Source organism: Marmota flaviventris, chromosome 4 (assembly GCF_047511675.1).
Source record: "Marmota flaviventris isolate mMarFla1 chromosome 4, mMarFla1.hap1, whole genome shotgun sequence".
Lineage (NCBI taxonomy): Eukaryota > Metazoa > Chordata > Mammalia > Rodentia > Sciuridae > Marmota > Marmota flaviventris.
Window position 1 is genome coordinate 52,879,318 of NC_092501.1, and position 26,605 is coordinate 52,905,922.

The 26,605-nt window shown below is 51.1% G+C and overlaps 1 protein-coding gene across 3 annotated transcripts; it reads left to right on the forward strand.

Annotated features, from left to right (window-relative positions):
- The first annotated feature begins 6,592 nt into the window (after window positions 1–6,592).
- Window positions 6,593–12,079, forward strand: Prf1 (perforin 1). 3 transcript variants are annotated; one of them, XM_027931374.2, is made up of 4 exons: window positions 6,593–6,683; window positions 7,833–8,063; window positions 8,281–8,826; window positions 9,975–12,079. In XM_027931374.2, exons 3-4 carry the CDS (start codon window positions 8,285–8,287, stop codon window positions 11,101–11,103), a joined length of 1,671 nt encoding a protein of 556 aa, XP_027787175.2. In that variant the 5' UTR covers window positions 6,593–6,683; window positions 7,833–8,063; window positions 8,281–8,284; the 3' UTR covers window positions 11,104–12,079. The 3 variants fall into 3 exon arrangements, with proteins under 3 accessions (XP_027787175.2, XP_027787176.2, XP_027787177.2); XM_027931375.2 differs by having other exon boundaries at window positions 7,833–7,947; XM_027931376.2 differs by lacking the exon at window positions 7,833–8,063 and having other exon boundaries at window positions 6,617–6,683.
- The last annotated feature ends 14,526 nt before the right edge of the window (window positions 12,080–26,605 follow it).

Sequence of the window (26,605 nt, forward strand, 5' to 3'; positions counted from 1 at the left end):
TATTTTAGGCAAACAGGAACTGAGAACGGGAGCTCCCACAGATACTCAATGAAAACGCATCTAAAGGATGTGCTTTAAGAGAAAGGAAGATGATTTGAGCAAAGGCATTGGCAAATGTTGGGGAGATACAAACAAGCTCTAACTGTGTCTGGTAACAGTATGAATAATTGATTTCGTGGAGGAAAATTAAAATAGAACAAAAATAACTCTCAGAATGAAAAAATGGAAAACTTGATTAACAATATCCTGGGGGGTCTTCATATCCCCAGGCAGGAGAACAGGGGTACACAAATTTAGATTTATATGTTAGCATTTTTATGGGTAACCACCGAGGAATCAAAAATAGAGGAATAGAAGGTCTAAACTAATAGAGAGAAAAAGGACTGAAATTTTTAAATTTTAAAATGTTCAATGGAGCCTGGAGCAGTAGCACACGCCTGTAATCCTAACAGCTGGAGAGGCTGAGGCAGGAGGGTCACAAGTTCAGCGCCAGCCTCAGCAACTTAGTGAGGCCCTAACCAACTCAGTGAGACCCTGTCTTTAAATAAAAGTTGTTTTTGTTTGTTTTTTTAAGTGGCTGGGGACGTGGCTCGGTGGATAAGCACCCTGGGTTCAATCTCTACCAAAAAAATTTCAAAAATTTTTTTAAAGTTCAGTCAAACAGAAGGCAGGGAAGGAAGGAGGACACAGAAAAAGAAAGAAAATGAGAAAAAAATATATGATGGTAAAAAACAAATTCTGAGAGAATAATAAGCACCGTAAAGTTAGATGGACTTAATGCACAGTTCATTTGGCCACTCCAGACAGAGGACAAAACAAAATCCTACTAAGTTTAACAGAGACCCAGCTAAAACTGAAGAACACAGGGAGTTTGGCAGTAAGAGAAATATCTCCATGGTGAGGACTAATCAAAAGAAGGTTGGTACACTTAAAAATGGTTAAGGTGCAAATTTTATGTTGTATACTTTATTTATTTGTGGCACTAAGGATTGAACCCAGGAGGGTTTCACCAGCTGTTTCTATTGTTTATTTTAAGACAGGGTCCTGCTAAATTGCTAAGCTGGCTTCCAACTTGAGATCCTCCTGCCTCAGCCTCCTGAGTTGCTGGAATTACAGGCCTCTGCTACCATGCCCAGCTATACTTTATCACAATGAAAAGTAATAGTAGAAAAAAAAAGTTGGGATTGTGTTAATAACATCAGTCAAAATAGAAATTTTAGCAAAAAGCATTATTTGAGATAAAAAGGGCCACTCGTAATGATAAAAAGTTCAACTTACCAGGAAGCCCAAACAACACTAAACTTACTTAGTAAAGCAGCCTCATAATTCATAAAGCAAAAATTGACAGAACTACAGTTGTAGGAGAAACCAGACGCTCTCCCTTCATCATGGAGAACTGAACATGACTCTCTGGGTAATTAACCTATTAAGAGTGTTTAGATTTGAACTTAGAACCCTCCATCTAAAAACTAGCAAATATATATTCCTCTCAAGGAGCACTTAAAAAAAAAACTGAACACTCCGTTGATTACAGAGAAAATTTCTACAAATATCAAAGAAGGGGGGGTCAGAGAGACCACCTGCTCTGAGTAGTGTTAACTGTTAGAAATTCACAGCCAAGAGGTAGTGCTTAAAATTCCATGTGTTTGGCAGTCACTGGGGAGGCTAAGGCAGGAGCATCACAGGTTCGAGGCCAGCCTAGGCAACCTGATAAGTCTCTGTTTCAAAATAAAAAATATAAAGGAATGGGAATGGAGCTCCAAGGTAGAGTGCTTACCTAGCATGTGCCAGTCCCTGGGTTCAATCCCTAGGATAACAGAAGTTCCTCAAGAATACCAGAAAAAAGAAAGAAAGAAAAAGAAATTAGTTAAATGGGAAATAATGAAGAATAGAAGGGATCAGTGAAGGCAAGAATAGGCTCTTTGATAAAACTAATACAATGTATGAAAATCTTTGGCAAGATTATTCTAGAAACAAAAAGAAACATCATTAAAAATATATCTGGGATCAAAAAGGGAGCACGTGCTGGGCACGGTGATGCACACCTGTAATCCCAGCAGCTTGGATACACACCTGCAGCTCTGGAGGCTGAGGTAGGAGGATCACCTGTTCCAGGCTCAGTAACTTAGCAAGATCCTGTCTCAAAATTAAAAATAAATAAATAAATAAAATGGGCTGGGGATGTGGCTCCGTGGTTAAGCACCCCTGGGTTCAATCCCCGGTACAAAAGAAGGAGCAAGCACCACTACTGATTCAGAGGGGTTTTTTTAAGACAGAGAAAAACCATCATAAACAACTTTAAGCCCATAGACAGACCAGAAAATTTTCTAGAAAACCATAACTTGCCAAAACTAATAACAGAAAGAGACAGAGAGAGGGGGGGCGCGGGGGAAACCTTAATAGAATTATAACCATTGAAGACATGGACTCAAAATCTACCCACTACAAAGCAGAATGCCACCTTCTATAAAACCTTCCATGGAATGGAAAGAAGATTCTTCAACTTCTTCTGAGACGAGGGGGGGAAATGGGCAGAATGTGGGTAACACCTAAGAGTGGGGAAGAAGAACATCTAAGCTTCAGAAACCTGTCAAGAAAAGGGACCAAAGAGTTATCTGGGGTGAAGAAAACAGCATCTTCACCACATTTGGGGTCCTTTGGATGTGTAGTTACCATCTAAACACTTTGTTTGCTAAAGGACCCCTTGGTGACAGTTCACAGATGAGGTTTACGTAGTAAGCAGAGTCCACACAAAGAGATGCGATCCAGATCAGTACCTCCCTCAAGCGTTCTATGGATTGTCTTATTCTGTTGTTGCTATTGTAACAAAATACCTCGGACTGGTGTTTTTGACCATTTTCTGTTGCTATCACAAAATACGTGAGACCAAGTAATTTAGATAGAACAGAAGTTTGGCTCACTGACGTGGAGGCTGGGACGTCCAAGTGCCTGATGCTGTCATCCACTCAGCGTCCGGTGAGGGCCTCTTTTGCTCCAGCATAACACGGCAGAGGGCACCACGTGGCAAGGCAGAGCGAGGGCATTAACTTGGGTCTCTCCTCCTGTTCTTAAAAAAACCACTAAAGTCATCATGGGGGCCCACTATGAGGACCTTATCTAATTCTCCTTACCTCTCAAAGGCCCCACCTCCAAGTACCAGTGACATATGAGAATTAAATGAATTGCAATGGTTTGAATGTTTGCTCCCCAGCACATGAATTTGGGAGAACAAACATTTAAAGCCTAGTAAGTAGGTGATTTATAAGAACAGAAGTTTATTTCTCACAGTTCTGGAGGCTGGGAAGCCCAGACCAAGGCACCAGCAGGTTCAGCACCCAGGGAGGGCTCACTCTGCTCCACCAATGTCACCTTGTGGCCATGTCCTCACGTGGCCCAAAGCAGAAGAACAAAAAGCAACTAACAGATTGCTTCGAGCCCCTTTTATCTCAGATTTATCTCCTAAAGTCTCCCCACTTATTATTATTGCATTGAGGATTAGGTTTTAATATGAATTTTGGAAGATGTCAAAGCCATAGCCAATATCTGAGGAGATTTTCTATCAAGATAGAAATGTTGGGGCTGGGGCTGGGGCTCAGTGGTAGAGCGCTTGCCTAGCACATGTGAGGCACTGGGTTCGATCCTCAGCACCACATAAAAATAAATAAATAGATACATGTATTGTGTCCATCTACAATAAAAAACAATTATTTTTTTTAATTGAAATTCTGAGGGCTAGTGATGTGGCTCAGTATTAGAACTTGCCTAGTGTGCTCAAGGCCCTGGGTTCCGTTTTCCCCAGCAATATGCACCACACACACACACACACACACACACACAAATTGGATCAGAACCATTTGGAAAACCACATGGAAAATAATGAAATTGGATGCTTTTCCATACACAAAAATGAACTCCAAATGGACCATAGATCTAAAACTGCAAAACGGTTAGTAGAGAACTTCAGAGTAAATCTCCGTAGCCTTAGGTTAGACCGAACCTTCTTAGATATGACATAAGAACTACAAGCAAAAAGAGAAAATAGATGCATTGGACTTCATCAAAATGAAATATGTTTGTGCTTCAAAAGGACACCATCTAAAAAAATGAGAATGCCACTCAGAATAGAAGAAAATATTTGCAAATCGTATATCTGATAAGGTTCTAGAATCCAAAACATAAAAAGAACTATGAGAGCTCAACAATAAAAAGACAACTCATTTAAAAAATGCACTTCAGGAGACATTTCTTCAAAGAAAATAAACAAAAAGTTCACAAGCACATGGAAAACCATGTGCCACTAACTATTAGAAAATTCAAATCAAAACCACAAGGAGATACCACTTTATACCTACTCGGATGGCTGTAATAAAAATGACAAATAAGGGTAGGAAAGGAGGTGGAGAAATTGGAATCCTCACATGCTGCTGTTAGGAATGTATGGAAAATAGTTTCTAAAACCGTAAAAACCCAGGGTTTCCACAGGACCCAGCAATTCCACTCAAGGTACAAGCTCAAGAGCAATGAAACATGTTCGTTCAGCTGGGCACGGGGGCACCTGCCTTAATCCCAGCAGCTTGGGAATCTGAGGCAGGAGGATCTTGAGTTCAAAGCCAGCCTCCGCAATTTAGCAAGGCCCCAAGCAATTTAATTGTTGCTAAACCCTGTCTCTAATTAAAATATTAAAAAAGGGTGGGGATGTGGCTCTGTGGTTAAGCACCCCTGGGTTCAATCCCTGGTACTAAAAAAAGGAAGAAAAAAAAAAAAAAAGAAAACGTAGGCTCACGAAAAAACTTGAACATCAATGTTCATAGCAGCATGATTCATTATGCATAATAGCCAAAGAGTGGAAAAAACCCAAAGCCCATCAACTGATGTGTGAATGAACAAAACGTGGTCCATTGGAACAGTCAGTCAACTGTGAAAAGCAATGAAGTACTGACAGAGCGACTGCACGGATGAAGCTTGAATGTTAAATGAAATAGCCAGACACGAAAGGTCACATGTCATATGATTCCATTTAGATGAAATGTCCAAACTAGGAGAACCCATGGACGTGTTGGGGGGAAATGAGAACTGAATTCCAACAGGAACAGGGGAATCCTTTCAGAAGTGATGAAAATGTTCTAAAATTGATTGTGGCCATGGGTGGACAGATCCAGGAACAGGCTAAAAACAATGCATTGAGTCGGGGACTTTAAACGGGTGAATATACGGTTTGTGAATCATATCTCAGTACAGTTGTTTTAAAGGACAGGTGGATGGCGTCAGCAAGGGACAAAGTGTGCCCTTGTTGAAACTTGTGTCTCTGAGGGTGACTGTGCTTAATGCACATTTCAAGCACAAGGTTGACCTGGCAGGACAGCCGTCACCAGAAGCCAAGTCCACTTGTAATCCTGGATGTCAATGGGGCTCTTCAATGGGCAGCATCCACACCATCATAGACACCAGCCACTGGACACCTGCTAAATGCACGTCTCGTCATGCGTTGGAAGGATTCCTGGGGATCCCAACATTCTCCCTTTGATTTGATAGTGAGGAGACCCAGGCTCAGCAAGGGCTTAAAGTGTCTTGCCAAGAGTCCCACAGCAAGTTGCCCGTGAAGCTGGACTAGAGCCTGTTTAGAGCCTCGCTTTCGTTTCCTATAGATTTTTGCAGGGTTTTCATGTCCGTTCCCTCGGCCCTCCTCAGATGTCGGAAATGAAACTCCTCCCAGCCCTGGTGTCTGAGCCAGGCCACAGGCCGGAGCTGGAGGGGCTCAGGAAGCCGCAATCTCTGGGAGAATAAGGGGAGAGGATGGGGCCAGTTCCGAGAAGGCAGTGTGAGCCCCTGTTCCCGTCAGAGCGGGGATGCAGGGGGGACAGAGACTCAAGGGATGAACCCTAAGACGTGACCCATGACACACGGTGTCACACGTGGTCTGAGGCTTGTGGCTATTTTTTCCTGTCACATACACAATTGGAAGTACTGAGAACTGACCCCCCCACACTCACCCCTTTGTCCCACCTCAGAATCAGTGTGCTTTGGCCCCCCAGAAGGTGACCTGTGAGTCACTTGCCCCATGGAAACCTCCCCCTCCCTGACCTCAGGCAGGGCACAGAGTGGAGGAGAACAGGCCCCAGCCTTCCCCCTGGGATCTCTCAGCAGTGCCTGCTGGGCCCAGGACAGGGCTGGCATGAAGGGGTGGGCAGGAAGTGGACACCAGCTCTGGACGTCTTTTCTCCTCACTGCTCCAGGAAGAGGGGACAGTCACATATACGGACACCTTCTGAGGGCCAGGCATAGTTCTAAGCACTTGACACGGATTGACTCGCCTCTTCTTCGCGAAGGCCCGAGGCCAGCCGGCCCGAGGCACATCTGTCACGTGCAGGTCAGAAGGGGCAGGGCTCTCTTAGAGTTGAGCACAAAGCCCTGTGGTACCTCCCTGGGTCCCACAGCCCAGGCTTTTGTGGCAGATGAGCCTCTGGCCTCTCAGCCTGCTTCCTGCGGGCTGTCAGCAGGGCCGGATGAGGAGGTGATGACAGGGTGGGTGCTGGGGGACCTGTGGCCACAGCTGGAGGTGGGACAGGAAGCTGAAGTGATGTGACGTGGCTGGGGCAAGCCTGCCTGGGGGGCTGACGCCACTATTTCAGGAGACTCCCGCGGGGAGCACGGCGGCCCCGCGGCAGTTTCTCGCAGGACTCCAGGTAGGGCGGAGGCGGGGGTAAGGGCCGGGGTCCTGGGTGGGAGGGTTGGCTGCTGCTCTCAGGGAAGCCTGGGGAGCAGGAAGTGCCCTAACCCGTGAGATACGAGCTCTGGGCCTCAGAGGGCCCGGCCTCCCCTCACTGCCTCCCTGGGCAGCCTTGGACCCACTCTGGCCTCAGTTTCCTCATTATGGAGTCGCACTCATGGTCTCCAAGAGCCCCTCAAGCAACAACTAGAGCTTCTGAAAAAAAATGGCCAAGAGGACAAGTGCCCGGGTGGGGACCGAGATCTGGGTTAGGGTCACGGCAAAAGCCTGCTGGTCCCCTGAGCGGGGTGCCTGGGGGGACTTGGGAAGCTTCCCTCCCCTCTGCACCCTCTGTGCCCTGCATGGTCCTGGAATTCCACCTTCAAGTCACCTCTTTGGGTTGGGCATGGAAGGTTCCATGTCAGGGACATTCCTGTCCTCCATGACCCCCTTTTCTCAGAAACTGATGTCCCTGCAGGCACCAGAGGGAAAAGGCCCCGAGGAGCTCAGGTCACAGGGGGATAGAGAGGAGATTCCAGCCAGGTGCGGTGACACATGCCTGTCATCCCAGCAGCTCAGGAGGCTGAGGCAGGAGGATCGTGTGTTCAAAGCCAGCCTCCCCAACTTAGCGAGGCCCTAAGCAACTCAGAGAGGCCCTGTCACTATATAAAATATAAAAAAGGGCTGGGGATGTGGCTCAGTGGTTAAGTGCCCTGGGTTCAATCCCCAGTACAGGGGGAGAGAGAGAGAGAGAGAGAGAGAGAGAGAGAGAGAGAGAGAGAGAGAGAAAGGAGATTCCCAATCATAGGTAGGCACCAAGCCATCTCAGAAGGAGGGAGAAACTTCCAGCCAATGTAGGCAACAGGTAGGTCTCTGCCAGACGCCCAGGAGCTTGGTGGGGAACGCCGGAGGGGAGACCCGGGCACCAGGAAGGGTGTGCATAGCAAACCCAAGGCCCCTCCCCCATCAGAGCCAAGGGCATGGGCACACGCAGCTCCCATCCATTCCCCCGTCTACCCCCCCCCCCGCCCACAGCATGGCACATCTCCCTCGGAGGGAGACCCCGAAGGGAAAATGGGGAGCACAAGGGCATGCATGGCCTCATTTCTTTCCCGGTTCTGTTAAGGACTCGGTGGGAGAGACAGGAATGAGAGTTGGAGACGCAGAGTGAGAATCGGGTGGAAGAGGGCCAGCGGTTCCAGAGCCTAAAAGGAATCTCCTCCGGAATCCAGACTTGGCAGGTCCTCAGGCTTCCAGCTACTGTTCCCTCTTCTGAGACCAGAGCCCCGTCCTCACCAGCAGCAGTTGTGTCCTGGGGACAAAGACATCCATCCAGATTCCCGTTAGGGAGGCCTTAGTAAGTTCCTAGCAAAGGAGCCCTGCTGGATGCCGGGCTAGGCAGACACACTCCCTGGGCCTGTCTGCACCGAGCCGTAGAACTGACACAGCTCCGGCATTCAGTCATTTAGGAGAATCCCTGCCCTTCCAGTAATCCCCAGTGGTGGGCAGAGAACACAGCCACCCTCCCTCCCTCTGCCCGGGGTCCCAGAGCTCAAAGCTCCCTGTTCCCACAGCTCCATGGGCACCCAACTTCTCTTCCGAGGCATTCTCCTCCTGTTGCTGCCCCGACCTGCCCCAGCCTCCTGCTACACAGCTGCGCGATCAGAGTGCAAGCAAAACCATGACCCCGTGCCTGGCGCGTTGCTGGCTGGGGAAGGTGTGGACGTGACCAGCCTCCGCCGCTCCGGCTCCTTCCCCGTGGACACACACAGGTTCCTGCGGCCCGACGGCACCTGCACCCTCTGTAAAAACCCCCTGCAGAAGGGCGCCCTGCAGCGTCTGCCCCTGGCGCTCACCCACTGGCGTGGGCAGGGCTCCAGCTGCAGGCGCCAAGTAGCCAAGGCCAAAATCAGCTCCACCGAGGAGGTGGCCCGGGAGGCGGCCTCCAGCATCAACAATGACTGGCGGGTGGGGCTGGACGTGACTCCCCCCAAGCCCAGCAGCAAGGTGCACATGTCTGTGGCTGGCTCGCACTCCAAGGCAGCGGACTTCGCAGCCCAAAAGACCCACCAGGACCACTACAGCTTCAGCACAGACACGGTGGAGTGTCGCCTCTACAGGTGAGGGCCGGGGGTGGTGCAGGTGATGTGGACGAGGACGGGGAAACCCTGAGTTCCATCTAGGAGCTCTGGAATTGCAGGATGGGGACTCGGAGGCTGCTCCCACCAGGAGGAAACCAGAGACCTGGTTCTCAGGCTTCAGGTGACAGTCCCTGGGACTCTTCCCATCCAGGAGGGCCCAAATCTAGGAGGGCCACTGAGAGCCCAGGCAGAGGGAAAGTGAGCAAGACTGTGCCTGATGCCCTAACGTGGTACCAGGGAGGTGTGCTGAGAGCCCACCCACCTCCTTCCTGGGCACTGTCAGCCTCCCATGGGGTCCTACCTGGATAGGGACAGAGACCAGAGACCTGGCTGGGTCCTCCCTCCCTATTGCTGTGTGATCTTGGGCATCTGATCTGGGCCTCATTTATCCATTTAACCAATATTCACACCTGGCTCATGTGTCAGGGTGACCCTACTAGGCAACAGCTGTCAATACTCCAGCCCCCATAGAACAGGGAGCCTGGGACACAAGTCCCACACCAAGCAATGGCCACCCGAGTCACTCCTCTGATTTCCCGGGCCATGAGTCCTCCACAGGGAGGCAGGGCACCTCCTGCCTGCATGGCCAGAGCAGTTGGGAGCCCAGGAACATGAGCCTGAGCCAGAGGAACGGATGAGTGAAGGTTCAAAAGCAAGATGGGAGCCGGGCGCGGTGGTGCACACCTGTGATCCCAGCAGCTTGGGAGGCTGAGGCAGGAGGACTGTGAGTTCAAAGCCAGCCTCAGCAACAGCGCAGTGCTAAGCAACTTAGTGAGACCCTGTCTCTAAATAAAATACATATTAGGGCTGGGGAGGTGACTCAGTGGTCGAGTGGCCCTGAGTTTAATCCCCGGTACCAAAAACAACAATAAAAAAGCGAGGTAGATACCATCCATGCTTTTATAACCAGAAAATACAATGCTTCATTTAATGAGGCAAGACCTATGTCACGTAGCTCATCACCAAGGAGCGATAGTGCCCAAGCTTTGGCATCGGAGCCAAGGGCACTGGGTTCAAGTCTTGGTTGTTCCCACTCACACTTGAACTTGGGAAGTCTTGAAGGAGTTATTGAGTGGGGAAAACACTACCCACCCTCGCGCTCACCTGATGTTTCTCTCTCCCCACAGTTTCCATGTGGTGCACAAACCCCCACTGCACCCTGATTTCAAGAGGGCACTTGGGGACCTGCCCCCCCACCTCAACACCTCCACCGAGCCTGACTACCTCAGGCTCATCCACAACTACGGCACCCACTTCATCCGGTCCGTGGAGCTGGGTGGCCGCGTCTCAGCCCTCACGGCCCTGCGCACCTGTGCACTGGCCTTGGATGGGCTCACGGCCGACGAGGTGGGGGACTGCCTGGCTGTGGAGGCCCAGGTGAGCATCGGTGGCCATGCCGAGTCCTCATCCGAGTTCAAGGCCTGCGAGGAGAAGAAGCAGCGGCACAAGATGATAACCTCCTTCCACCAGACCTACCACGAGCGCCACTCCGAGGTGGTCGGCGGCCGCCACGCCTCCTTGCGAGACCTGCTATTCGGGAACCAGGCTGGGCCCGAGCAGTACTCAGCCTGGGTGGCTTCGCTGATCAGCAGCCCCGGCCTGGTGGACTACAGCCTGGAGCCCCTGCACTTCCTGGTGGACGGCCAGGACCCGCGGCGGGAGGCGCTGAGGCAGGCCGTGAGCAAGTACCTGATGGGCAAGGCACGCTGGAGGGACTGCAGCCGGCCCTGCTCGCCTGGGCAACAGAAAAGTCCCCATGACCCGTGCCAGTGCGTGTGCCACGGCTCAGCAGTCACCAACCAAGACTGCTGTCCACGCCAGAGGGGCCTGGCACGGCTGGAGGTGACCATCGTCCAAGCGTGGAATCTGTGGGGAGACTATGGTAGTGCTACAGACGCCTATGTGAAGGTCTTCTTTGGTGGCCAGGAGCTGAGGACCGGCACTATATGGAACAATAACAACCCCAGATGGATGACTCGGCTGGACTTTGGGGATGTGCTTCTGACCACAGGGGGTCCCCTGAGGGTGCAGGTTTGGGATGCAGACAACGGCTGGGATGATGACCTCCTTGGCTCCTGTGACCGGTCTCTAAAGTCTGGCTCCCACGAGGGGCAGTGCCACATGAATCACGGTCACCTGCAATTCCTTTACCAAGCCAGGTGCTTGCCCCACCTGGCTGGGGGAACCTGCCTGGATTATGCCCCCCAGGGGCTTCTGGGAGAGCCTCCAGGGAACCGCAGCGGGGCCGTGTGGTGAGGGCTCAGGCTTTATCATTGAGGTGGCTGAGTTTACAGGTCAACCCTGAGGCCCCTGGCCCAAATGTCCCAGCCCTTCGACATTCCAAGCCTGGCAGTCACTGCTGCACAGACTATAGCTCCTGCAGGGGTCAGCAGACTGTCCCACGGGCTGCTTAGAGCTCATCTTTCAAAACCCTCCTTGCAGCCATTTATTTTTTACTTTTTGGTACTGGTGATTGAACTCAGGGGCACTTTGCTGCTGAGCTGCATCCCGAGTCCTTTTTTATTTTGAGACAGGGTCTTGCAAACTTGCTCAGGGTCTTGCTAAGTTGCCAAGGCTAGCCTCAAACTTGTGATCCTCCTGCCTCAGCCTCCCAAGTCACTGGGATTACAAGCGTGCACCACCACACCTTTGCTCTTTGTCTCCCTGCTTTATCTCTAAGACAAAGCAAGGACAGCCACGACCTAGCTCACTGCACACGTGAGGCCAATAGATAGGATATATATGACGGTGACCGTGGTGGTGGTGTTGTGGCAGAGGAGACAATGGGGACAAAACCACCTCTAGAGCCAAAATTCTACATCAGCAACCCATACGGAATGGGCAGGCAGGTCATGTAAACTGCTTTTCTGCTTTTGCTGGAAATGTGGAGACTCGAAATATTTTACTTTCCTTGTAACCCTCTGGCTTGAGGAAAAAGCAGCATGAACTTAGTGATAAGTGGCCACAGACATTCAGTTCCCAACTGGAAGAAAACAGGGACGGGTGAGGACAGTGGTGAATTAGCAAGTGTGGGTCTTATTTATTAGTGGGGTGGGGGCGGGGCCGTGCTGCAGCTCTCCTCCAGCCAAACCTTCCAGGTGGAAATGTGAGCCCAAAACTTCCAGGTCTTCTCATTTTTTAAAGCAATCGTAAACTCCAATTTGATTGCTAACTGTGGCAATTCATCTCACTTTGTACGCTTTGTAAAAATAAACCTCTGTGGGCAAATGTGGTACAGGTCAAAGAGACCATATTTTCAGGCCATCACTGAGCCGGGGATGTTCATTCAGAAAACTCTGCTTCCCACAGAGCCCGTTCGCGTAGGCTGAAAAATCTCACAACGCAGGCGGGCAGTGCAGTCACTCCAACAGGGTGGTCTCTGAGGGCTTCCGGGCCTTGGTGTGCAGTAAACCTGATTTCAGGGTCTGATGTTAAACGAAGTAGTCCTTTTGGGGGTATAGGCCTCGGTACACAGGCCCATGGAGTTGGGGGGCAAGATTCAGGGCAGCTCTGTAACTATGGTAGGACGTGGCAGAACAGGGTCAGGGGGACTCAGGAACGGCCACAGCTCCCCACGCTATTTGATACTCCTGACAAATCACCCCCTGAGGTTTGTGGAGCACCCATAAGCTCAAAAGCCAAGTAGTGACCCCAAACCCCCAGGTTGGGCAGGAGGAAGGAGCAAGGCTTAGAAGCCTGGTAGAAACCACTGTCCTTCCACGTTTCCATTCACAGCCACACACACAAACAAGAACACAGGAGGGACCGCGAAGTGTCACTCAGGCTGTGACTGAAACAGAAGTGTCGACCCCACCCCTTGGGGAAGGTAGAGCCGCAAATCGGGGTGGGGCCTGCTGGGCCAGCCCGGCTCCCTGGGCCTCAGGGTCTCCACGAGGACCCTCTTCCCTTCCCTCCTCTCAGGCCTGCTCTGCAGGGGCTGGGCCTCCCCAGGGCTGGGGAAGGGGTCCTGAGCGGTGGACTGGCTGGCCCTTCAGTCTCCCAGGTCAGGAAACCACAGCCCAGAAGCAAGAAGGGGTTGCCTGGTGGTCAAGGCGGAAGTTAGTAGCAGAAAGAACCAGGTGCCTTTGAGTCCTGGGCACGTCCCTCTAAGCACAGCTTCAGAAAGGACAATGGGGCCGGGAAGGAGGGTGGTTAGGGAAAGGGGCCGAGGAGGCCAAGGAGCTGCTGTCGTGGGGGCACAGCTACGATGGAGCCCTCAGCCCCAACTCAAGACCAGCAGGACATTTCCAGCTCCGTCCCACAAGGGTGTGGGGCTGCTTGGTCACACCTGGAGCCCGGGTTCGTTTGAAAAGTCAGATTTACCTTCCATTCGGCCCCCGTGAATTCACTTGGTGAAAATAAACCTATGCAGAAAACACGGGACAAGCCAAAGAGAACTGGGCTGCGGGTCCCCACCCTGCAGCGACCCAAGGGGCAGGCCTGTCTGAGCCCCCTCCCTGGGCAGGAGACACAGGGGAGGGGAGAGATCAGGGTCTCTGTTTCCCTGTGTCCTCTGCAGGTGGACTTGGGCCTCCTACTGGAGTCTGGGAGGCCGCTGTGTCTTTCCTGATTCTAGGAACTTGCCCTCAGAATGCCCTGTCACACCAGGGGTGACCGAAGCTCTGCAGCTGCAAACCCCGAGTGGCTGCACCACTACCTCTCTGCTCCCACTGTCCCCGACTCCTGTCACTGCTATCTCTGTAACTAAACCCTGTGCAAATTACTGTAGTGGAGTCTGCCACTGGTCGCCCACAGGCACCCTGAGTGACAGTCCACTCCATGAGCCCACCTCCCACAGAGGCTGACAAGGCCCAAGTCTTGCCCCCCTGCACCCGAGCTCCACTGTAAGTGGGGAGTGACCCAGGGCTGGGCCACCAGTCTGAGGCTCTGCTGCAGGTGTGGGATGTGCTCAGAAGCAGGTGCTGAAACCCAGGATTCTGTGCAGAGACACAGTGAGGGACAGCGGAAGTGTACCAGGAGGGTGGCGGATCAAAGGCACGTTATCCCGCCACTCAGCAAGGGGGGCCACTGGAGCGGGCCTGGGGAATTCCAGGCGCTGATGGAGAACACGTACCCCAGAGTGCCCCACGAGGGCGGGGAGCTGGGGTACTGACACACCCCTTGCCCTCAGTCCTTGGTGAGGGGGTTCTGGGGGAGGCATTCATTCCCACAGACTCCCAGTCCACCAAAGGAGCAGTAGAGCAGGGTCCAGCAGCCAGAGAAAGCCCTCAGCCCCGCTGAGGGTGTGAGTCAGGGAGATGTGCTGGTCTTGCTAACGGCCATGAAGGCAGGCTGACGCGGAGCCCCCGGAATCCAGAGCTGGAGTGTGGCAGGAGGAGTTCCTGGGCCAGGGGCTTCGGGGCCGCTGGTGACAACGCTCAGAGCTCCTCAGCAGTGTCCCCACCAGAGCAGCCCTGAGGCAGGATTTGGTGACACTGTTCCTGGAGGCTCGGGCTGTGCAGGCACCCTGGTGACGGAGTGCTCAGTCCGTATTCTTGGTGACTGACTATTTGTCATTTAAACTTGACTTTTCTATTATTTATTGACTTACTTCATTTAAACTTGACTTCTATTGCCAGCAACTAAATTCCTTGCTGCTTCAACACCCCCATCCCTTTACACTGGTCCTCCTGCCACCATGGTGGGCCCATGTCCTTAGAACTAGCACTTACCTGTCCCCAAGCACCTTCCTCCCCAGGGCATGAGCACAGAAGGGAGGGAACCATTGCCAGGTCCCATCATTCAACAGATGGCCACTGAGAGCCTCCGATGAGCCAGTTCCTAGGTCCCCAGTGACCAGCACACCATGCAGAGCATGCGCCCTTGAGCCCCACGTCTGATGGGGGAATGGATGAGGACATGCAGGAAGATACTAGAGTCAAGGTGACATCCTGGGAGGGAGCTCGGGCTGAGTCGCTTTCCTCTTTTCAATCTCACACACGCACTCGCACACAGGTCAGCGACGTCTCCTAGACTTGGGGCTGGCATTAGATGACCGCTCAGTGCTTGTTTTTTATTTTTTTACACATATAGAGCACGATTTTTCATATCTCTGGTTGTGTACAAAGTATATTCTCACCAACTAGTGTCTTCATAGATGTACTTTGGATAATAATGTCCCTCACATTCCACCATCATTTCTAATCCCATGCCCCCTCCCTTCCCCTCCAAACCCTCTGCCCTATCTAGAGTTCATCTATGCCTCCCATGCTCCCTCTCCCTACTCTAGTATGAATCAGCCTTCTCATATCAGAGAAAACATTCGGCATTTGGTTGTTTGGGATTGGTTAACTTCACTTAGCATTATCTCCTCCAACTCCATCTATGCCACACTTTTCTTTATCCATTCATCTTTTGAAGGGCATCTAGGTTGGCTCCACAGTTTAGCTGTTGTGAATTGTGCTGCTATAAACATTGATGTGGCTGTGTCCCTGTAGTATGCTGTTTTTAAGTCTTTTGGGTATAGACCTAGGAGAGGGATAGCTGGGTCAAATGGTGGTTCCATTCCCAATTTTCCAAGAAATCTCCATACTGCTTTCTGTATTGGCTGCACCAATTTGCAGTCCCACCAGTAATGTATGAGTGTGCCTTTTCCCCACATCCTCGCCAACACTTATTGTTGTTTGTCTTCATAATAGCTGCCATTCTGACTGGAGTGAGATGAAATCTTAGAGTAGTTTTGATTTGCATTTCTCTAATTGCTAGAGATGATGAGCATTTTTTCATATATTTGTTGATTGATTGTATGTCCTCATCTGAGAAGTGTCTGTTCAGGTCCTTGACCATTTATTGATTGGTTATTTGGGTTTGTTTTTTGAGTTCTTTATATACCCTAGAGATTAGTGCTCTATCTGATGTGTGAGGGGTAAAGATTTGCTCCCAAGATGTAGGCTCTCTATTTGCCTCACAGATTGTTTCTTTTGCTGAGAAGAAAAATTTTTTTCTTTTTAATTTGAATTTTTAAAAAATTCTTTTTAATTTGAATCCATCCCATTTATTGATTCTTGATTTTAATTCTTGTGCCACAGGAGTGTTATTAAGGAAATTGAGGCCTAATCCCACATGATGGAGATTAGGGCCTACTTTTTCTTCTATTAAGCACGGTGTCTCTGGTTTAATTCCTAGGTCCTTCATGCACTTTGAGTTGAGTTTTGTGCATGGTGAGAGATAGGGGTTTAATTTCATTTTGTTTCATATGAATTTCCAGTTTTCCCAGCACCATTTGTTGAAGAGGCTATCTTTTCTCCAGTGCATGTTCTCGGCACCTTTGTCTAATATAAGATAATTGTGGTTCAGCATTTGCTTTTTAAATGGTTGCAGGGTACCTTTTTCTCCCTCACACACCTTCATGGTCTCTGGGGGCTGTGTCAGTGTCTGACGAGCAGTTGACAAGCTGGGACAGTGAGCCCGCGCCCCTGACAGGTGGACAGAGCCAGTCTAGGTTGGGGGAACCTGGGGATGGAGGGGCTCCTGCAGCTCTGAAAGGCAGGGGCTTCTCTTGCCTTCCTATTACTCTGTCTGTAGTGTTCTTCATTCCCCCACATCTGTCACTTCTATATTCTAGTTTGTCCCCTTGTCCTCATAACCATGGCTTTTCCAGCCCAGGTCACTAACATCTCTTGCTTGGACTCATCTGCCTGGGGCCTGCTCCCTGATCTCCAGGCTCCTGTCTGCCCCCGCCCTCCACCCCACCCAGGGATGCCTGCACTTGCTCATCTCCCCTCGGGGCCCATCCAACTCCATCGCTGCCTGGAGACTGCCCCCTGGGGCTTGGTCTGCCTGCCCCCGGCTGGATGTGCTGGGATAGCCTGCTTGCCCCATTAGGCCCCCCAAACCTCCAACTGACCACTGATGAGAGTTGGCATAGCAACATGCAGCTCCCACCCCGTCCAGGAGCTAACTCCAGGGCAGATCCCACCCTGGCTCCCAGAGCCCTCCACTCCAGTTGCCCCAGCGGTGATCTGCTGGACCACAGGTGCGTTGCTGGCCCCTGCCCATCCCTGTCCAGCTTCCGCACTCCTCTACTGGCATTTTCTGGAATAGCCTCCTGCAGAAACTACTTGCCCTGGAATCCCTGACCCGGGCCTGGCCCTGGGGAAACCAGCGGTGGCCCACATTGACCACGGCATTGCTTTGCTGAAAACTCCTGATTCCTTGTGGCTCTTGGGATAAACCCCTCATGTGAGCCGCAGGCTCTCAACCCCGCCTCCACCTCACTGAGCCCAGCCTCACTGGACTTGTTGTATCCTCCTTTGGTCACACCCTTCACACTCTGACCCTTTGATGATGTCTTCCTCCAGGAAGCCTTCCCCAACTGCCAGGTCTAGATCACAGCCCCCTTCCCCTGCTTCCGCAGGCCCTAGCATTTTCCCTCTCAGCACCATTTCTGTCTTATGTGTGGTTGAATCACTTAGTCCAGCATAATTGATTGGCATAATTTTTTTTTTTTTTGGTACCGGGGATTGAACTTAGGTACACTTGGCCACTGAGCCACATCCCCAGCCCCATTCTGTATTTTAATTAGAGACAGGGTCTCACTGAGTTGCTTAGAGCCTTGTCATCGCAGAGGCTGGCTTTGAACTCGTCATCCTCCTGCCTCAGCCTCCCAAGCCGCTGGGATTACAGGCGTGCACCACCGCACCCATCTGATTGGCATAAATTTGACGAATGAAAAATATTGGGTGGATAACAAATGAGTGGATGAACAACCCCACCACGGAATCTTCCAGCCTCTGCTTGGACCCTCCTAGAGAGAGCTCATTGCCTCCTAAGGTAGCAGGTTTGCATTTGGAAGGTTCTGGCCCCAAGACATCTCCAGCCCTGGAGGTGCTCCAGGGTTCTGCTGCCCCTGTCTCCAGGAGGGTGGGGCGGAAGGAGCAGCAGGCTGAGTTCAGTCCACGCAGTGGTCTCTGCTGGCTTTCCTCCTGTGAAGGAGCCCCAGAGGGGTGCACACCACATGGCTGGTGGGGCCCCCACCCCCTTCCCCATCACAGTAGAAATGAGAACTTCTCATGGAAGGAGATGGCTTCCCTTTGTGGCTCCTGACTTTTTCTCAATAGAATCTGTCATGGACGGGAGTCAGATCCAGCTGGGCTACCTCTTTCTCTGGGCAGAGCTGATGTCCACTTGGCCTCGCAGGTTCTGACCCCGGGGGGCAAGATCCACCCCTAGCTGTTGGTGGGCTCTCCCCTCTCTCCTGCACTGACTGATGAGGTCCTTCCATGGCCCAGCTGGCCACGGCACTGCCCAGGACGGTAGGCAAGGAGAGGGAGGGTCTGGTGTGGTTGAGACCAAGGTCGCAGGCAGGATTCTCCTGGCTGGTTGGGGTTAGGGTTAGCGGTATAGAGACCTCTAGCGACTCTCTTGAACTGCTGGCAACCCATCAAGCCGCTGCTCCAGACCCCAGGGCCCGGCTCTAAGTTGAGGGGGTTGGAAGAATGGTTTCCATGTGGCTTTCTAGTGGGAGGGCCTCAGCCCCTGTTCTTTAGCTGTCACATCCCGATACTCAGGAGCAGGGCCAGTGACAGCATCTGCACCATTTTCACTCTGGCATGGTGGGCACCAGGCCACCCTCCTGTGCTGCGAAGGCCCCAGGTCCTTTGGCCTTTCTTTTCCCAAAGGCCACACACTGGACCCCAGCCAGCCAGGACCAGGACCACCATGGTGGTTTTGTAAGCTAGAATCAGACTTGTTTGCCGTGGAGCCTCCACAGCACATCTGGACTCACAGTTCATCTCCACCACAGCCGGTTCCTTGTTTCGTCTTAAAAGGACAGTGACGTCATCTCGCTGGCAGGACACTGGATTTTCCCCTGGGAAACCCAACCTACTTGTGAGACTCAACAGTCGTGGAACGAGGTCGACCCGGGGAGGCACCTTGTCTCCTTCTCCTTGCTCCTCGAAGGAATCGGCACCACGGGGCACTGGGATCTCTGCCCGAGGTCCTGCCACCAGCAGGAGACAGAAATTCAGTGAGGACATCCTGGCAGCCCGTGTCCACGCTCCACCAGGAGATGGGAGTTCGGGGCTCCATGTGTTTTCATTTTGTGAAGCATTTTTCCAATTTGCAGGAATTGTGGGCGCCCTGGCTCCTCCCCGGCCCCTCCATTTCCTGTTGTTTCTCACAAACGGCAGAAGAGACAAACCAGCAGCGTCTCTTGAGCGTCGTCAGAGGGTTTTAAGCACCATTTAGGTCTTACCTCCTCTGGTCTTCCCAGCAGGGCTCTGCGGCAGGTACATATCCCTCCTTCCTAGAAAGGAAGTCGCCCAGGATTCTGAAGCTTCCCCTCACATCTTGGTGGTGAACCTTCCCACCAGTCCCGGGGGGAATCCAGAAGTTTCCTTACCACATTTTGCACTGCCTCCCCTAGGGCTCTCCTTTGTAGGTTCCATGACCTTTTTCAAACGATGCTGCATGGTGACTGCAGAGGAGCCACCTCTCGGGGAGCAAGGTCCCCATGCCACCTGCCACTTGCTTCTCTCAAAATGTAAAATATAGGGCTGGGGTTGTGGCTCAGCGGTAAAGCGCTCGCCTAGCACATGAGAGGCCCTGGGTTCGATCCCCAGCACCACATAAAAATAAATAAACAAAATAAAGGTATCGTGCCCAACTACAACTAAAATAAATAAATAAATATTTTTTAAAAGAAGCTTAAAAAAATGAGGATATAGCTCAGTTGGTAGAGTGTTTGTCTTGCATGTGTAAGGACCTGGGTTCAATCCCCAGCACCAAAGGAAAAAAAAATATCAAGTACGCATAACATTTACCCCAAGTGTGCAATTCAGAGCCTTAAATGGAATCACAATGCTGTAGCCCTCACCTCTATCTAGACCCCAAATTTTTCATCATCCTCAAAACAAAAAATGTGTACCCTTAAACTTCCCTCCAGCCCCTGGTGATCTATTCTATTTTCCATCTCTGTGAATTGCCAACCCTGGATACACCATATAATGCAGTATTTATCTTCCATGCCTGGCTTATTTCACTTAGCATAATGTTTCCAAGATCCCTCTGAGTGCATCAAAATTTCATGTGTTTTGGCTGAGTAATATTCCACTGTGTGTCTACCCCACATTTTGTCCATCCATTCACCCATGGTGGACACTGGGCTCGTTTCCCCCTGAGCTATGGTGGATAATGCTGTCATGAACATTGTTGGGCCAGTATCTGTTTCAATCCCTGCATTCAATTCTTTTACACATGTCTCTAGGGGTGAAATTGCTAGGCCATATGGCAGTTCTGTATTTAGAATTTTGAGAGGCCACCAAATTGTTCCCTGCCACTACCTTTTGAGCTAAGCTCTCCATGTCTGTCTGTGCCCGCCATCGCCCTGTCAGATCGGGACTTGAACACAGGTGCAGTCCTCTGGCACTCCTGCCAGGGCTACGGCGACTCTAGCCTTCCCAGCCACACCCCACCCCTCCCTTACACCCCGCCCTGCAGGAGGGAGGATGGAAAGCTGAGGCCTCAGGATTCACATAGTAGGTTCTCAATAAATGTTGCTAAATGAACGAGTGAATGTTGACAGGTATTTCCACCCCCACTCTGCACAGGACCGTGAGCTCACGGAGGGCAGGGACCATGGCCTGTTCACCTCAGTGTTCCCACAAAGCTGGTGTGAAAGGGAAATCCAAAGTGAATTAAGGTGACTGACAGCGGAGGAGAGAGTGACCAGGGTCGGGGGAGGTGCAGGTGCTGAGGAAAGTGCGAGGGGAAGGGACAGCAGAGGGAGGGGAGGAGGACAGGGGCGGGGACCGAGGGACACCGGAGCCCTGCTCCTGGTACAGGAAGCCAAGAAGAGCTGCCCTGGGCTGAGGGAACGCTCTGGGCTCCAGCCTCCTCACCTTAGGGGGCTTCCCTTTGCAGATGAGCAGCTGCCCTCCGCCACCCAGAAAGGCCAACTCTTCCCCCCTGTACCTGGAAACTGTCCCACAGCTTAGGGAGCTGGTGTTTTGGGAAGCAGGACTTGCTCTGAGGTCCCTGCCCCCAAGACTCATCCTCCGCGTCATCAAGGTGGGGAAGGGGCTTCCGGTGATGTTCTGTTTGTTTTTACCTTTATCTCCCATTGCTTAAGTGCCGGCCGTGGGACTGGACCTGAGTCAATATGCATTATCTCATCTGAGTTTCCCAAGAGCCCCATTTTACAGATGAGGAAACCGAGGCTCAGGTCTGATCACTTGCCCAAAGTCCCTCAGCTATTTAGTTGCTGAGAGAAGTGCTATGTGAAGCAGTGGTGTCTTGTGGCCAGTGGCACTGAGTAGGTAGGTCTGCAGCCTGCCCCAGTCCACAGTGCCCTTCAGTCTTCCCTTAGCAGGGAAGGGACTGAGGGATCCTAAATGACTCTCCTCCCCGTAGCCAGGGCAGGGGGCTGTTCCTCCCTTCCCTCCGCCCTTCCCTCCGCCTGGGTCCGTCTTGCACTGGGAGGTTCCTGGCCCCCCTGCTTCAAGCGTTGGGAAGTGACCCTCCCCACCCTGGGCAGCACACAGCTCTCCCGGGGCCAGAGCTGGGGCACCCTGTGAGCAGCCCCAGTTCCCGTGCCCTCTTCTGGGCCACAGGAGGTGGCCAGGTGGACCTGGGAATTCCAGAGAGCCTAAAGGAAGGCAGGGAACACTTACCGAGCCCCACGTCACCACCATTCTTGGCAGGCTGGCCCTCCTTCTCTGTCACTCTGACTGCTCGGTGACAGGAGAGTGTTCTTGTTGTGGTTCTTTTTAGATGCCCAGGGCAGTAGAGTTGCCTGGACATATTACACAGGCTCGGAGTAGAGCTCACTCCAACTAGGATCCCATTCAGGAGGGCATCTCGCTCCGGCCATGCAGACTGGACCAGAGGCCCCTCCCTTCCTTTCCCTCAGCCTCCCCTGCCCCAACCTGGCTGCTAAGAGCAGCCAGCGGTTAGAGGCCCCTGCGGAAGGTGTCCAGCGGGCTGGGTGCCCCTTCCCACTGCTGACAGAACAAGCTGCACAGAGGAGAGACGGGCCTGTGTGTAAGCCAGGCCGGCCGCCGGCACGCACATCTGCTTATGATTTGGAAAACCAAACCAAGGTTTGCAGAACCAACCACCAGTGCAGACGAGACGGCCAGGAACCACTCAGCTCTCTTAAGAACCCAAGAGGCTTCCAAGCCCCTTGCAGACCATTTTGACCATGCAAATTTGTTTATTAAACAAACCATGCAAATGGGTTGGTTCGTAGGCCAGGAGTCATCATGGGGCTCCTTATCTGAGCTCTAGGTAGGTGCTGCAGGGAGCCGACTGCGAGACAGTAGCCGATCCCCATCATCCTGTGTCAAGTATCTGAACATAACGTCAGGACTTGACTTGGACAGATTTAATTTTTTCCCCTTGGCACTGGGGACTGAAACCAGGGGCGCTTAACCACTGAGCCACATCCCCGGCCTTTTTTTGTATTTTAGTTAAAGACAGGGTCTCACTGAGTTGCTTAGGGCCTTGCTGAGTTGCCGAGGCTGGCTTTGAACTCGTGAACCTCCCGCCTCAGCCTCCCGAGCACTGGGATTACAGGCATGCCCCACCCCGCCCAGCTGCTTGCACAAACTTAGTGCCTTAGATTTTTCCTGCATTTCTTCCCTAGTCATGTCTCCCAACTAACCCTAAAAGCATTTGCCTGCTCTTTGTCTTTGTTGTACCAACATTGGGCAAAAAGATCCATTGGGAAGACCGGCCTTCGCAGGCCAGGTGTGTGCTGGGCGGTGCTTGCTGGGCGCCCTGAGGCAAGGGGCTTCCTCTTTGAGTCTCTGGTTCCTCATGCACAGCTTGGCCACAGGGACAGCAAAACAGGTGAGGGGCACAGAAGCACTCGTGGGGAGGAGGCCTGATTGGAGGCAATACCCAGGAAATGGCCTGTCACTGAGAGCTGAGAAATCCTGCCCTGCTCAGAGGAAGCAGCAGGAGGAGGCAGTATCCACTCCATGTTAGAGCTGAAGGAGCAGACGGGGAGGGGTGGAGAAGGTATCCAGTAAGGCTCTGTTCACCCAGGAAACACTGGGGACCCTACCGTGTGGGGTGTGTGGGGACACAAAGACGTACACCATTAGTACTCTGCTGCACCTGCCACCCCGCCAAAGACCCACTCCCGCTGGGACCGGCTCCCCTTCTCAGCAAACCTTCCTGGAAAGCTCTTCAGGGTGAGCAACCCTACGTGTCTCAGGCAAGGAGACGTAGGCCTAACTGGGCCGGCACTGATGGGCACCCAAGGACCAGGGACAAGGACCTGTTCTCCGTGCAGCAGGCAGAGTCATCTCCTGTGACTACAGTCCCCTGTCCAGGCTTCACAGCTGTCCTCACCCAGGGCTCCCAGGACCCCCCACACCCCAGGCTTCCCTTCCGAGGGGCTGGAGGTGGCCCACATTCTTCAGAGTCTTTCCAAAATTCTTGCAAAGAACTTGAGCTCAAAGAACAACGACGCAACCTCCCTGTGTGCAACACGAAGCCCCTCGAGTCCACTCCCATCTCACCAACCCAGGGAACAGCCACAGGCGGCGGGGACGCGATGACAGGTATGAGGAGGATTCTAAGTACGGAAGAGGCTACAAACCAGGAATTAGAGGAGATTTCTTTATCATAAGGGCATCTAAACTAAGTCTAGATCAAGAATTAGAGTTAGTGATGGAGCATTAAAAATATTCTTATCATTAGACTTAGGAGTAAGAACGATCATTATTTCATATTGTGCAGGAAGAACTAGCCTACATAATAAGAAAAATACTAAATATAAATAGCAGAAAAAAATTAAACAGCTGAGCATGGTGGCACATGCCTGGAATCCCAGCCTGTAGAGAGACTGAGGCAGGAGGATAAGTTGGAGGCCAGCCTCAGCAATTTAGTGAGACCCTGTTTCAAAATAAAAAACAGGGGCTGGGATGTAGCTCTGCTGGTAGATCGCTATGCTTGCCTCGCATGCATGAGGCTCTGGGTTCAATTCCCAGCACTACAAAGAAATTAAAAATAAAAAAATAAAAGGGCCTGGGGCTGTTGTTCAGTAGTAGAGTGCTTCTGCACCCAATCCCTAGTACCACTAAAACAAAAAGAAAAAGAAATAAAATAATTATTATTTCCAAATAGTACAAATATCTAGTTCCAAATTTCAAGAAAGATTTTTTTAAAAAAACCTGTTAAAGTTATTAAGCTTAGGAATATGGCCAAATTTAAAATGAATTTTTAAATTATCTATCTCAACAATAATGAGTTAGAAACTGTAATAGAAGAATTATAATCACAAAAATTCAATTTTAAAACCATAAAAAACTCCATGAGAAATAGGCATGACTTCTATAAGAAGGGTGTTAACTTTCACTAAAAGACACAAAAGAAACTTTAATAAGCACAGGTGGGAATGGCCACCTTCCTGGGAGACACGATATTGTGTCCATTTCCCTCGCTGAGCCAATAAATATTGAACTATTTAATGATACTAATTAACATACCAAGGGGATTTTAAAACAGAAGTCAGTTGTTTATTCTAAAATCGATTTGGAAATGACAGTACCTGAGAACAGCCCAGAAACACAGAAGGAAGGGAGGAGTGACAGGAAGGTGGGTGGGGAGGAGGCCATGAACCTGAGGACGCTGATGACCAGCGCAGGGTGGGCACGGCTCCTGGCCTCACAGACCCCGGGCAGCTCCCTTGCACACTAAGAGGGCGGCCTGCTAAAGGTTCCTGGGGCTCAGGGGCTCCCGCTCAGCTGTGGTGGACACAGGCGTACAATGTCATTGTCCCTCAGCTGGTTGTTCCCTTCTCGGGTTTGTTCTCACCCCACGGCTGTGTGACAGCTGCAGCCGTTTCTAGCCTCTCCCTTAAGTTCCCTAATAATTAGGACTCTCCTGGTCACTCACTGAAACACCCAGCATGAGCTCTGCCGGGGCCTCACAGTCGGCTGAGTCTCGTGCCCAGCCCTGGGGGGCAGCCCGCAGAAGGATGGGGTGCGCAGGCTGGCTCAGCCTGGGTCCTGCCCCTCCAGAGCACAGAGGGTCACAAGGTTACTGCAAGAATGATGAATGCCAGGGGCAGTGACAACCAGGCATCCATCCACACCACGAACCCATGGACCTGGGGGACCCCGACACAGGACAAAGGCTGTAGTTCAAGTAGCACAAGGTGGTGGTTACTCAATTAATAACGTGGGCTAATTGCAGATCCACTTGGAAAAAAAATTATATTTTCTATTTCATGTCATTCACAGGAATCTATAACACATACTATGAAAACATTCAAAGAAAACACAGAATATGGATAAGACACCTTGGGCAGGAAGACCTGCTTACATTGACATGAAATACAAAATGTATGAATTTGACTTTGTCATAACCTACAACCCACAACAACAGATTTTAAAAGTTGCAAGACAAGAGGTGAACTGGAGGGGAAAGCTTGCTACCTACCTACTACGCTATCTACGTACTGATCTATGAAACAGACCACACTAAAAATTAATGCCTAGGTGGACACAGTGATGCTCACCTATAATCCCAGGGATTCAGGAGGCTCGAGGCAGGAGAATTGCAAGTTCAAGGCCAGCCTTGGCAATTAGGGTCTTGTAACTTGGTGAAACTCTGTCTCACTGGGGATGTGGCTCAGTGGTAAATCACCCTGGGTTCAATCTCTAGTACCAAAAAAAAAAGGAAGAAGCCTTATCAAAGGGAGAATCGGGGAATAAAGTTGAACAAATTATGTCTGAACATATCACAATTCACTCTAGTTTTATAAATTACTGTAATGCACTAATAAAAAATAAATAGATAGAAGGCAAATAAATAGGGTACAGGGACTGCTGGAGGGAGGAGGTGAGAGAAGGGACAGTACTGGGGACGGGAATGCAAAAACTACTTTCTATGCATTCATGAATATGCCAGAATGAACCCCACCCACCACTATATATAACACAGTGTCCTAAAAATACTTAAAAAATGTATAGCCATTATATTGTAAAAACTCAGTGGGAATGGGAAAATCCATAAGAATCACATTCAAATGGCTGATAAATACATAAGAAAATAGTCCAAGCTCTTAGTAATCTGGGAAAGTCATACTTAGATAAAAATAAAAATTTTTTTTTTCCTTATCAGACTGGCAAAAATTTAGAAGACTAGTGTTTTAGTCAGGATTTTTTGCTGCTGTGACTAAAAGGACCTGAGCAGAACAATTTTAAAGGAGGAAAAGTTTATTTAGGGGTTCACAATTTCAGAGGTCTCAGTCCCTAGACAGCCGGGTCCTTTCCTCGGGGCTGGAAGTGAGGCTGATCATCATGGTGGAAGAGTGTGGCAGAGGGAAGCAGCTCACATGGCGATCAGAGGGCAGAGAGAGAGGGAGGGAGAAAGGGAGGAGGGAGAGGAAAGAGAGAGGGAGGGAGGAGGAGAGAGGGAGGGAGAAAGGGAAGAAGGGAAGGAGAGGGAGGGAGATACTAGTGGATATATTTGTATCCACTCTCCAGAGACAAATATATCCCCCAAAGCCACGCCCCATGCCCACCTCCCCCAGCCACACCCCCTGCCTTCAATGACCCCTCAGTCAATCCCCATCAGGGATTAATTCACTGACTGGGTCAAGACTCTCACCACCCAGACATTCCTCCTCTGAACCTTCTTGCATTGTCTCATACTTGAGCTTTTGGGGGACACCTCACCTCCAAACAATAACAAGTGACCTCAGAGGAGCTGGGAATAGGGAAGGGGGGTTTCATGAGCTGCTGGTCTCTAACTTGGCCGACACCACGCTGAGTTAAAGGAAGCGAGCTCGTGGCTTCGA